The sequence below is a fragment of the Saccoglossus kowalevskii genome, chromosome 17 (genome assembly GCF_978046115.1).
Source record: "Saccoglossus kowalevskii chromosome 17, keSacKowa6.1, whole genome shotgun sequence".
Lineage (NCBI taxonomy): Eukaryota > Metazoa > Hemichordata > Enteropneusta > Harrimaniidae > Saccoglossus > Saccoglossus kowalevskii.
The window spans coordinates 17382290-17397142 of NC_140657.1; the positions used below are offsets into that span (position 1 = coordinate 17382290).

The 14853-nt window shown below is 36.4% G+C and overlaps 1 protein-coding gene across 1 annotated transcript; it reads left to right on the forward strand.

Annotated features, from left to right (window-relative positions):
* Positions 1 to 13531: 13531 nt before the first annotated feature.
* Positions 13532 to 14539, forward strand: LOC144351278 (tachykinin-like peptides receptor 99D). Its single transcript, XM_078008988.1, has one exon. The coding sequence runs from the start codon at positions 13532 to 13534 to the stop codon at positions 14537 to 14539; it is 1008 nt and encodes a 335-aa protein (XP_077865114.1).
* The last annotated feature ends 314 nt before the right edge of the window (positions 14540 to 14853 follow it).

Consider the following 14853-nt stretch of genomic DNA (forward strand, 5'->3'; position numbering starts at 1 on the left):
TCACATTACCGTCAAACCAAAATCGTTACTTCCTTCAGTGTGTGCTAACAGGAATAGCTTGTTACTTCTTATTTTGTTAATATCGACTTTTTCGCAATGCATTTATTTTCACCGAACCACAGTGTAAGATATTTGTTTTCAACTGTGAATTCGAAGGGATTTGATTATGTATAATTTCTATGTAGACAATTCGTCGATTCACATACTGCAGGTGACATACATGAACGAAACTATTAAAGGTGAACAAACAACATAATGTAAGAAAATGCAATTTGAATTTTTTATATCACTTTTCATTCTCTAGATGTTCAACTTTTAATCAGTATTATTTAGTCCGCCATCTTGTTTCTCCATCAAAGGAATATTGGTAAAGTGTGACACATTCACTGTTGTGAAATATTGAAAATATGCTTTCATCTATAACGTGAGAAACACTAATGAAATTAGTTCAAATTTTCGGTGTGTATGTTACTCATGCATATAATTATATTAATGGAAAATGCAATGTTACAAATACACAAAAAGGAAAGACATTGCCAAAAAACGTAAAAATAATGGAAATCATTATTTTGGTTGTTAAAAATAGAACGACACTTATTTCTTCTCTTTTTGTGGCCAAAAATCGATAAATTGTATACAATATACGAAAAATTGAGCATTTGGTAAAAAAGCACGAAAAGGAATATTTTCAGTTCTTTTGCCATGACAACTCTTTTATAATCATTCTCGGCACTGGTACATTGTATGCTACCATACTCTAAATGTTCAGCTAATTTGAAGTTCAACTTTTGAAGTTATAGATGAAATCATTTTGTCAATTTCCCACAACAGTGGATATGATGTCATACTTTACCCACAATACTTTGCCCAAGAATCAAGATGATAGACTACATAAACTGATGAAAAGTTCAATATCTTGATAATGAAAAGTGATAAATTGCAATTTCGTACATTTACCAAGCTCTTTCATCTTGGAGTATTATGTTGTTAGTCTTGACTTTTCCTTTAAAAATAGCATGACAAGAGGAATTTTTATACTTTCATGAACTTTGAACTATTATCTTATCAGTAAATATGTTAATCTATAAATAGCCAAGACTTTTGTATTGTTTTATTTATATAAAGTTAATCTTGTATTATAATGATTTAGTATGGTAGTACCTTGTACAGTAGTATCTATTTTATTTTTTGTAATTATTTCCTTGGCCATTCAATAATTGTGTACATTGCCTGAAAAGACGGCCCGTGGCTAATTTCGGACAAGTAAATTTCGAATATTTTCTGGAATCTAACATTTTGGTTTTTGCTGTAACTGATGAATTGGCGGCAAGTAATAACAATTTAAAGTTTAGCTGTAGTTTTCAAAATTATACTTGTGGTGGTAACGTCGCCCTTTCAATAATAGTATTTTTAAATAAGCAACGGAAATCAAAATCTAATTTGCAATTTGAGGCTGTTCATTTTATTGACGCGCTAGGGGATACTGTCAAGGCAAGTGAAATGAACAATGTAACCAGACAGTTATCTTCCCACGCTTCATCTAAGTAATGATCTCGTGGGTGACATGTAATGTAGGACAGTGACATTTGTTATTGTCTTTAGCGAAATTTAGGTTGGGGAGTTATTTTCTGGTACGTTTCATATTTTGAGCCCGGATTTTGAGGCAGCGTGTGGAGATTTTTTCATAATTAGACATCGTTACATGGTTACAAAAGTAACGAATACAATGTCGCGTGCCCGCGTGTCGGTTCAAAATCCGTGACACCTGGCGGCCATTTATTTTTCCTTGTGTGTATCAATTAAAACAAGATGGAATTATGGCAAAACGTCATGTTTCATCTTTGAATTTTACACTTAGACTATGAAAAATATCCATCAAGTAATAAAGCCACAGCGGTTTTATTATAATGGACCATTTTAAATTACCCCTACATCTGCCGAACATACTGTGGCCATTCATTATTTTATTCTCATTATCACAGTTAAACTTTCAAAATACGAGCTTAATGTATTAAATTTGACTACGACAAATTAAAAATTGAAATATTGGAGTCAAATTTCATTATTTTATCTGGGTCTTGACCCGTTTTCAAGATAAACAAAAAACCCAACCTACGAGATTTTATACAAAGTAGCATTGCCATATCCGGCCGTTTGACATGAAAATATTCTCGGCGGGGGAACCGGACAGAAACCGAAGCCAGCTGAAAACTGAAAAAGACTAATTGGTTAAACGATTGATTTGGAGTCATCTACATTGTGTGAAAAGTTAGTAGAATGTCATTTAAACCACACCTCTAATACTACGGCGTTTTTCATTGTCTGGAAGTTGAAATATGTCGAATTGACTTGCACTGACACTTCAGGGCGGAATCTAATGCCATGATTAGGAATTGCCGCGGCAAGTTAGCACGGAATACAGTGATACGCGCTGTACTAGTTACACAAGTTTTACATTTTGACTTTTGTTGCTAATACAATGAATACAATGTCACAACATTACGAATAAAACAGTCTCGCGGTTAAAAATTTAGTCTGCATAGGGATTGAACAATCTATTGAAGGTCGTATCAAGTTCAAACTGCAAAGAAAAAATATGTAAACACAGTACCGCTGTATTCAGGAGAATCACTCTGCATTGGGTCCACGAAATAGGTTTGAAGGGGAAGCATTTACTTGCAATAAACTGACAAGCTGACACGCCCTCTACCTCAATACTCACTTTGAAATGTTGTTGGTTGATCCCTAGCCAAATGTTATAACTGCCACCGGATATGTTGGTCCTTTTGCGTATACGTCGAAACTAGGTCGGGTCCTACCAATACACATTGAATATTGAAATTTTGATTTCAATATATCAATTTAGATTTGTGCGCTATACACTCGACAATGTTGAATTCATCACATATTGTGATATGTTCATGGGGACGTTCGTAAATAAATAATAAATGGCCGTATTATGTACCGCAGCTAATGTAATTTTCTATAACGTAATTTATATTTCAATTTGACAATGCGCATTCAATTTCCGTTGTCGTTTTCAATATTGAGAAATGATTTTTGGCATAATCATATTTACTTTATGTGGCATGTATTTTATATAATGAATGACCGCCAGGTGTCACGGATTGTTCAATCGCCCATTAATCAATTGGTCGTCACGTGGCTATATTCCAGTCAAATCATTGGTTCACTGTCATTATTATTCAAAAGTGTTATCTCCTTTTCAAAATCGCATTTCTGTGCTTGAAAGTATTTGAGTGATATAATATTTTGTAGTTGGCGTTGGGTCGTGCGATTAGTCCCGTAATGTTGTTGACGGACAATGCGACCCACTTCAAAGTTATTCTAACCTTAGACCACTAATAAATAAGTGGTCCGAGTTTCAACCTACAATTGAAAATTAAATCTGTGATGTCGACATTTAGTTTTCATCCCACCCACGGACCAAAAAGTTGCTTGTATGTTTCTCTATAGTCACAACAGAAAGTTCAGGCTCCATACTACGTACAGCAACGTATACGCTTAAATGGGTTGTTTATTTACACAAATTCAACACACGCAACATCACTCTCTACGACCATTACCTTTTAACTGTTCGCGCAATTACGTAACAGTGAAACAAGCAGTAACGCCGATCCTGCTCCTGTAATTGAATCACTGGCAACTAGTTGAATTTGAAAACAAAACAGATATGTAAATGTTTCCTCTGTGAAACTTACGTACGCTCGAATATGTTAATAAAGTCGCAACATATTTGTCACACACAAACGAAGTTGCGGTGTATTCTATACAAGTTATTTTTTGAACGTAATAGCAAATGCAATTAGGTTATCCATCAACTAATGGTTTGTGTGTTTTTTTTAAATGGACCAAGATTCATCCTAAAGTGCCTGTAGTTTCAATCGCGTGGTTTGATCAATGTATGTAAAACACAAAGGCGTGTGACATTTGCGTCCATATTTGCATCTGTGGTTTTTAGTAAAATACTAACATATAATTGACGTATATGAGATATCAGAACGGATATTGCATAGACGAAAACATCACAGTATAAACATTTATTCATGTACTAGTTTTCATGCAACTATATGGTTCATCTTCTTCTTGTGCGTTATGACAATGCGACCTTTTCACGGATCACAATATGGCTGCTTTAAACATGCTCCATCTAACCAAATAATTGCACAATAATAAAATCATTATCATTAAACGTTTTATAGTAATGTAGTCATTAAATTGTGTTCCCGGGCATTTCGATCGTGAACAAACGAGAATATACCATAAATAGACGTAGTGTGTCTACCTTTAACGTATCCATGTTGTTGGCAGCCCGGGGTGGGGTGGTAGCATAATAATAAAGTGATCATTAATTGTTGGTATTGCAACTACATTTATTGAGTAATAGATGCATCACCCCAAGACGAGTATATCTGTGTTGTTTCATGTCACGTGTACATAAATCGAGTGCAATAACATGGTTAGCAACAATAGAAACAACTGACACATATACAGTTACTGACACGGGAATTACTGATAATAGTGCCGTTCAAGAAATGTATATATTCAGCATATATGGGAACACGCTAAATACACTGATATGTCGCAAAACAATGTTGTACATAATGTTATTATTGTACTAGAACATTTAAATTAGAGTATAATTTCATCTGGGATTACAATCTTTGGAATTTACATCGTATAATTGCCATTATCTTCTTTTTTCCCTACAGTGAAATGTTCCAATTCGAGACGATCCTAGTTATCCCATGGTAATCCCTTACTTACTTAAATACAGTGAATGTATACGTATATTGACAACGTGAACACGGGTCCGACAACTTAGCGACCCCGTTCAGCTGCACACCGTTCTCCTATCGATAGTTGTAGCGAGCATGGCATGGCAATCAAACGAGATTTGCATTCTTTCACGTTCAGTGATGAATGAGTAGAGTGTACCACTTCGCTACAAAGTATCTCAAATTGAAGTTATGTCGCAATAGTATAACCTGACCTAGGTTATGCACTTATATGATTAATACTAATCCATATGACTTGCTTGCTTTCACATAAATATATATTATGTATTGGAACAAAACAGTGGGATAGCGCAACAAATTAATGATACCGCCTCAATTTAGTTATATCCCCGATAGACACCTCGTTGATACCTCAATTACACTTTCTCTTGAAAACTGCAGCCGGGTTTCAAAGATCTTCATTTAAGTAATATTATAAACATCTACAGAGTCTGGCCATGTCTCCCGACGACTTCATCATACACAGACGTGCATCAATTGAAATGAATTACGCTCTATTCGTAACCATGGGGACATATCCCCCATTAAATTGGCATTTGGATTCATATAATTTCCATATTATTAATCTTCAAATTGAATATATTACATAATTTTACCACGTATTCCTACAGTTCTTTTGGGTGTTACCATCGAACTGGGCACCGTGACATCAGTAAAGCGTTCTACACACCTCGTATTGTGCGTGTCAAATTCGGGAACAGTTATAGGGAAACTAGCAGCGATGTACGAAAAATGACGTGGCGATCGATATAGTTACGTTGCCACACTGTTATATTACTTAGTATAGTACGATGCTGCATATTGAAGTATTTGTATCGATTCCTAGTCTATGATAGACTGTGGATTACACTGCGTATGTGGACGGTATTGTGGTGGATGGCAACCAAGATCAAGCAGTCTAGCCGCTCGGATTAAGTAAGTTGATTTTATTGATGATCGCCTAAAATAATTGTGTTCATTGTATGGTTGTAGTGGCATGTGACAAAAACAACATTTCGATTGCGGTAGAACTCATGACAATATTGTAGGTTTGAGTCTTTGTTTTGTACTGCACACAAGTACAAAACAAAATACTTCGGTTAATGTAATAAAAGACAGGCTGAAGGAAATGAATAAGTTTTTGGGAATCTCGTTGCTGTGAGTGTACATGATCAACAGCAAAAACGTTGTCTACCTTGACTAGTGGTAAAAGGAGCCACATACGCATTGACACGTGACGACTGTTATACAAATTCAGTGACATAGCAACATTTATCACATCCGTCTTACTATTGTTACGCATGCTGTGATTGGTTGAGACTCAGTCACATGACATTGAATAAAACTGAATATTACATGGTATATTGCCCGCCAAGTGGAAATTACATAGTATATCACATTAATTACGTCACTGGAACTACAGCGCATAGCAAATTGTCGTTGCTACAATGGTGATGTCCCGGCCGTTGTTGCTTTCGGGCTGCTTTCAATGTTTTGAAGAAATTTTAGCCATTCAAAATAGACAGCGAACGACCCGCAATGAATATTAAGTAAGATTTGATGTTAAGAGTATTCGTTATAAGAAGCAAAAATCTACGGCGAGGCCGCCCTGAAACGTCGCAACCGGGATCGCTGCGGCATGCTCTACGCTGTGAGCATTTCTACCCGTGCCACGCCCGTGCTCACCGAGAACGCTCTAAAGCTGAGTGACTTGTAAATATATAGTGTTGTACGTTCGTGAGAGACTTATTGCAGTCACTTCCACAGCACTCTGACATTTTTATCTGACGAGTGGTGAAATAACTTGCGTGAATTTCTCAATCCATTTCAATAATTGTATACTTGATAAATTGAGTGATTCACAATGTGGAAACACGGTTACTAAAAAGAGTATCCGTGGATGAAAGTAACAATTATATTTGAATATTATTGTATAAACATTGCTTGTATGACATTGAGTAATGTGTCACTTGTTATATTACATAAAATAAAATATTGCGTACTTCAAATATAAATGTTGTTATTTTGTGAGAGAGCGGGTGTGAGTGATGTATGGTAGATGTGATTGTCATGGTGGATGTCTGTTCGATGTGATAAAAAAATAACACATGATCATTCGGGCAAGATCAAGCTGTTGGTAATGACCATAATATTAATGATGCCCTCGCCTTCGGTTCTGGCATCATCTATACTATAGTCATGAACACCATCCCTTGGGCAGGCAACAAATCGTATAAATATTACCCTCACAAACATGTGTTATTATTTAAATATTGGTATATATTTATCTACATTAAGACTGGCGGACACACTTTAAAAATACACATCGGGATTCTACTTTGTTGTACAGTATGAAAAATTTCTATCACGAAAATAAAATCGGCCTAGTTTTTAAAAACCATGTAGGTCCAATATCACTGAATAAAATATTTTCGTAATTCAATATCGTGCAATATTTTAAGCCCTCATATGGTGTTTAGCTAGGTTAGAAATACTCTGTGTTCGTGTGTTTCCCCGGGGTATTTAATTTCATCCGTTTCGTGGGCAGAACGCTCATCACAAACTGAACTCACTCTCAGCTGCATGATCTGTCAGTATATACAGATAATTTGTCAGTTGGTCAATCGGTATCTGCAGAGAAGCTGTGGTCTGCCCGACAACAACGTATTTTAGAGCAATTTTCTTTATCAGTATCTTTCTATCATAAGTGTATCCTGTAGACAGCCATTTAACGTTTGCATCAAATATTATGTATTACATGTTCTTGCTTTGTGTTAAAGATTCTCTTATATTATAACTAATTGTGTGTTTTTTTAATTTGATTCATTACAGGTTAAAAGTTGTTAGTAATCACAAAAAACTGGATAGTAGTTACAAGGGTAATTATTGGAGATATACTGGACATAATTCAAGTAAATACGAACTGTCTTCATTGTACTAAGGTGTGTGACACATATTTATTATGAAATCTAAGGATTATATTTTACATGTTTACCCCTTAAATAAAACACTGGGGACAAAATTGTTGTAAACAAGTACGTTTAGGTATAAGCGTTTAAATAATATTAGATTAACATACAAACACATATGTTGGACCCGATAATGTAACAAAAAGGACAACCGATAATGTAACACAAAATAACCGATAATGTAATAGATTTTTTTCCAATTATTTTTTATGATACGAGGTCAACAGAAGGGAACTAGATGAGACAACTTTTTCACATTTATTCTAGCAAAACAATAGAATAGTTGAATTACCAAAAAAAAAAATAATGCGACACGTATACGTCAGGTACAATGATGTCAATCATTTATAATCCTTAAGAAATCACATGCAAACTAGTGTTTGTATGTTGAATTTCCACGCACACTAGCCAAGATATGCACAAACAGGGGTGCTCGTGATATTGCTAGGCTGTTGTATTTTGTTTATAAAATTATTTGTATTTACTAATAGTTTCTGCAATAGAACCTTTAATATCAGTATTTCAGAGAACCTGTCCTTTCCAACAACAAGATAATTGTAATATGTATGAAATATACGGCGGGTGTGAGTTTGTCACCATTTGCCACCCCGGAAATAGTTTCGACCACACACATGTTTTATTTTCTATCCCATATTATATCCCTGCAGTTATATACATATATTTAGATTTAATTAATGATGGTAAATATATTTACTAATACAATAGCGTATTTTTATGTATTTACATGTGGTTTTAACTCATACGCGCATTTATATTTATTTACCAATGACTCGCACCTTACAAGTACGGCGTATTTACATTCATCTAATAATATCTCGTTGCGCAAGTTGCAAGCATGACGTATTATTTTTTATTTAATATAAAATACAATTATAAGTATAATAACAACTGATACAATTACAAAATTTAATGTCGATGTGTTCAGCAATTATACATACATAACCAATAAAAATATAAACATGATAACAATGCTGTCGATTTAAATCTTAAAAAATATTTTTATATATTTTAAATCAATATCAAACTTCCAGACGGCAAATTAAACTAGTCCTGGAAAAGCATACAATTGTCAAAATACAAGAGAGTAAATAAACATTTCTGAACTGATCATCTCGGCAAATTTAATTCAAATACACTGTAGTTATTGGCAAATAAATATACCTCACCCGTAAGATTTAGCACACCGGAGATTTTTCGCCTGACACCGGGCTGTACGAATTACGATATTTAATGTGAAAAATGTTTTATACACTTACGAAATATACGGTTATTGTACGAACTACTGAAGAATAGAATAACTGATTATTTATTTACACCTTGCCCATGTCTACGAAATTACGTTTGTTTTTAAAGCGGGGAAGTCGTCACCTGCGCGTGCGTCAGATGGCCATAGCGTGTCAATGTTTACAAACAGGCGTCTACCCAAGAGTCTTTGCGTTTTTTGCGTGTGTTGTTATCGTCACTTGTAACTCGATTCCCGCGCGTGCGCAGGTGACGATCCTTCCGCTTTAAATTACATTTTTACGGAAATAAACACAATTGATTACAGGTTACAAAAATACCCCTAGCCGACACTATAATGTTGATAAAGCATATCGCTGGACATTATGTGATTTCTGCCATTTCTAAGAGGACAAACATTTCAAACACAAGAGCGTTGTAAAGCATTCAGTTTTCTTGTCGGTAGTCGAATACACATGGAATGCGGCATCAAAGCCAGTAAAACGTTCGGAGACGGAAGTGATCACGGCACGCACATAAACTGAAGCAGTTATGTGAGTGTCTCTGTCTTTGAAATCCTCTCAAAAAAGCAGGAAATGCCATTTCAGAAAGTTCAATTTTCAAAGAAGAAAGAACCCTCAAAGCAAATTCCTGGCTACGGGCATGCTACGAAATGATGATCATCACTAATTAACTGACGACATAACTGCCACTACTGCGTAGCAATTGTAAAGATAATAAATCGAGACAATTCATCGTTTCGTGCTATGTGTATTCACAGCTGCGATTGGATAATAATCTAACGCGAGACCCCAAACCCAGTTAAATTGCATAGTTTCATTTTTTCTATGAATTGTTTTCTAAATATCGACCCGAGATCGATCTTTTCCGGTGAGATAGTTGTTGGATGTATACTAACTTAAAACTTCGCGATTCTCAGACCGTGACATGATGGAAGGAAATGTACAGACATGTATAGCGACGAGTAGATGTTAATATCAATACCACTGTAAGGCCACACTGATTTAATTTTATGGATGACATCCTCTGGAGACCCCAAAACTAATGCGAGAGGGCGAAAAAAAAATCCTGCCAAAAAATCCTGCTAAAACCACAGGACTACGGAGCTGCTATTACGAATTGGACCACAGAACACAATGTATCAAAAAACAACAAGAAGTCTTTATTTGTAGGAGGCACATGTTGATATACACATCTCGTACTGTATTACTGTCACAGGTATAACCATTTCAGACAAGCTCTAGTACATGTAGTCATGATGAAGTACCTTCAGTCAAAAACACTGCATGCAAGGTACAACATGGACATCATTTTCAGTACAAGTCAAGGCGGAATGTACATATCACTACTTTATGACAATAACTAACAAAACATTGCAATGATACAGAAATGTCCTTGCTTGCTCCTCTCTACACCGTAGGGGCTAGCTTTAACCAATCTCTCGTATAGCTGTGTAAACATCACATCTCCCTGGCCGACGTCAATTGCGTACCAGTCTACAACAATCCCTCAGTTTTTCCTCTGAACTGTTACGCTCACGTATTCCCGGCAACGCAATACGCATGTGCAGAAGATCATTTACGACAAAATTGGCACGTTTTTAGATAGTCCAACAAGTGTTTTACGACAAGCCGGCGCTTTGCGACAATATGAGTCGGCAAGTTCCGGACAGAAAATCGATCTGTAGAGACTCGTCGTCGGAGATTTTTTTTTTTTTTTTGAGAAAAGGCGAAAACTAATGCGCGCGTGGATGTCATCCATACAATTAAGTCGGTGTGGCCTAATAAAATATTGTTGTTATTCCATATGTTCCAAAAACCTACGAGTAACGTGTATTAACGTCATTATCTTTGCCAACAACATTTACCTTAGTCAGTTCAACAATTTCTGTGAACAAACTTATACCGCCAACACTTATTGTTATGAAATAATTAATATCCACACATATAACTATGGGTATGAATTTTACAATGAAATAAAATTAATATGTCTTCTTAAGTCCATCTCGTATATTAACGATAAAAGTAGTAAAGTAAAAACGTTGCTTTCTTATTTGTCACCACCTCATGTCTGCACGATCTGATTGGAAGATATTTCAGTATGGCTTCAATAATGTTGGCAACATTACTTGTACAGGGGCACGAAATTTTCAATGGGTGGTGGGGCGAAGAGGTGCCGCCGCCACTGTTGTAATACTAATTTCAAGTACTGAAACTCATTTATTTTACAGAAGCCACGAGTCGAAACGTCCGCCATCGACAAAACTCTTGGCCGAAATATCCGGGGCTGAAACGTCCGGGCCGAAACGTCCGTCCACCCTAAAAAAAACAGTAATAAAATCCACACTACACGTAGTACGGGCTAAGATTTAAGTTAATCTTATATGTTTTCATATCGGATAGACCCAATTGCGTTCACGCACGAGAGGAAGAAGGGGTTAAAACGAGCTAAGGAATTCAAAAACTTGTTAAAGCGCGGTGGTCGTCGCGCTGCGCATGTGCAATGCGCTCTTCGAATGGAAATTACAAATATGAGGTTTGACCTTGGTGCGACTTACACTGAATACGACCGGTGACTAAATTAATTAAATAAAGCTTTGAAACGTCTCAATTTGTACTCGTTGATCTGCGCAACGGTCAAAGTCGCCATCTTTGTTTATATGAGATCCATATATCTCGCGACTACCGCCCTTTAAGAATATAACAAATCTTCAGTCATTTGAACTATGATTACTCGGTACAATAACCAGGAAGGTATAAGGTTCAACGGTTAGGCCACACTGATTTAATTTTATGGATGACATCCTCTGGAGACCCCAAAACTAATGCGAGAGGGCGAAAAAAAAAATCCTGCCAAAAAAATCCTGCTAAAACCACAGGACTACGGAGCTGCTATTACGAATTGGACCACAGAACACAATGTATCAAAGAACAACAAGAAGTCTTTATTTGTAGGAGGCACATGTTGATATACACATCTCGTACTGTATTACTGTCACAGGTATAACCATTTCAGACAAGCTCTAGTACATGTAGTCATGATGAAGTACCTTAAGTCAAAAACACTGCATGCAAGGTACAACATGGACATCATTTTCAGTACAAGTCAAGGCGGAATGTACATATCACTACTTTATGACAATAACTAACAAAACATTGCAATGATACAGAAATGTCCTTGCTTGCTCCTCTCTACACCGTAGGGGCTATCTTTAACCAATCTCTCGTATAGCTGTGTAAACGTCACATCTCCCTGGCCGACGTCAATTGCGTACCAGTCTACAACAATCCCTCAATTTTTCCTCTGAACTGTTACGCTCACGTATTCCCGGCAACGCAATACGAATGTGCAGAAGATCATTTACGACAAAATTGGCACGTTTTTAGATAGTCCAACAAGTGTTTTACGACAAGCCGGCGCTTTGCGACAATATGAGTCGGCAAGTTCCGGACAGAAAACCGATCTGTAGAGACTCGTCGTCGGAGATTTTTTTTTTTTTTTTTTTTGAGAAAAGGCGAAAACTAATGCGCGCGTGGATGTCATCCATACAATTAAGTCGGTGTGGCCTTATGAAATAATACCAAAGCAATTCTGTAGCACGGAGTCTCATCGTCGGTTCATTTCCTCCCGAGAACACCATCTCTTGATGTGCTCGCGTTGATTGTCATACCGGAAATAGTATACCGAAATGATTAGTTATTAATGTAATAGTAAATCTTTCAAATGAACCCAGAATGCAATGGCGTTTTGGGCGCTTAGCGTATCTGGGGCGGGAATTAAAACGGGCCAGATTTAATCAGGACTTATCGATTCGTAGCCCGTCTGAGCGTTTACGCACGTTTTCTTAACATGGACTAAGGTATCTGCCCCCTAAGCCCGTGCCGTAACGAGCTGTGCGTGACCGCTAATATTGGCATTGATGGTCGCCTACTAAGTCAGTTCCTGCTTCGTGGAAAAGAATAGCAAAAAATAGATTTATTGGGCTCGCCCGTCTCTAAACAGTAAATAACTTGCAAATATGTTATCGGTTGTTCAACAAATATATTACATTATCGGTTATTTTGTGTTACATTATCGGTTGTTGTTTTTTTGTTACATTTTTGGTTGCGAGTTGTTAAATTATCGTTTTTTTATTACAATATCGGGCAAATCCTTTTACATTATCGGTTAATGATACATTATCGGGTCCAACAACATGCATTCCCTGCCTTTATCGAACTGGAACCAGACTCTAGTGTCTGTAAACAGATTGTGTACAGCAGTATTCCGACATTCGATGTACCTAATGTTGGTAATTAACACACGACAACTATTTTGTAGTCTGGCACAGTATCAAAGTTACCGAAATGTTATGTTATTATAAAACTAGTATGGGGTATAATTATATTGCAGGTAGTTTGACATATTCGGAAATAAATCAACACCATCATACTCCAACCGTACATGTTGTTTTATATATATATATAATTAGTTTCATTCGTTACAGGGATTCTTGTTACCATGAATAACTCCACCTCTGCACTGGATTTGGCTTCGTTTGGCCAATCACCACCATACATATTTATAACCGAGCTAACGCTTGGGGTGATTGGGACATTCGGTAATATGCTTGTCATTATTGTTGTGCTTATAACGCCGCAAATGAGAACCACTACCAACTACCTGATTCTTAACCTGGCAATAGCAGATTTCTTTACTTCGTTTTTACTCATCTTCAACAAGTACCTCACGCAGGCATATAGCCTACCAGTACCATCGGGGCTTGCTGGCGAGTTATATTGTCGTTTGTATTTCAGTGCGTATTTCTTCTGGATTAATATCAAAGCGTCCACGTTCAACCTGCTCCTCGTGACTTTTGAAAGATACTTCGCCATTGCACGTCCACTGACATATAACATGTACTACACGACACGCAGCCTCGTCATCCAAGTGATCGTCGCATGGCTGTCATCGGTTCTTTTAGAAATGACGTTCATATTTTTTCACCGAGGCGGCGATGGCGTCTGTATCCTGTTTGACTACCCGTCTGTGCAAGTTGGGCGATTTTTTGGCGTTTTTTACTTTGTCGTTGGGTATTTTATACCCACTGTGGCAATGGTGTGGGCATATTCAAGGATCCTGGCAAGTCTACATATATCGCCGTCACACATGAATAATATGGAGGACAAACGAACTAAAACTCTCAGAATGGCCAGAAAACGTCTAATCAAAATGCTTTTAATTGTTTTAATTGCTTACTTTATCTGCTGGACTCCCGATAGTCTCTTGTTTCTTGTGCATAATCTAGGGGGTCCTACAGATTACTACTCAGACTATTTCCATATCATTATTTTACTAGCATTTGCTAATTCAATTCTGAATCCTTTTATTTACGCGTTTAAATATACGCAGTTTCAAAGAGGTTTTATCAACAATTTTTGTAGATGTTTCCCCACTTTAAAAAACAAAGTTGGACCTGATCCAACGTACGTCAACACGATATCTCAAGCGACTACTCATAACGGTTAGGTATCTGGTGATGAACAACAGTACTTTATTATTAATAACATATTCGTGTTTCCGGATTGTAATAATAATAATAATAATAATAAAAATAATAATAATAATAATAATAATAATAATATTTGGATGCAGACTGTCATTAGACTGTTTCTATGTATGTACTCAGTCAGCTTTGGTTATTTTTGACCTTACAAAATAATACAATATATATTACGAATGCCGATGTAACTTACTTTATATATTCTATTTTAGTTTCAATATACGCTAGGACAACTGCATTTCTGACTTATATCAAATCATTAACTGTATTATTATTATTA

What these genes read in the sequence shown, in the direction of transcription:
- LOC144351278 (XM_078008988.1), top strand. Translation starts at nt 13,532, where the DNA reads ATGAATAACTCCACCTCTGCACTGGATTTGGCTTCGTTTGGCCAATCA.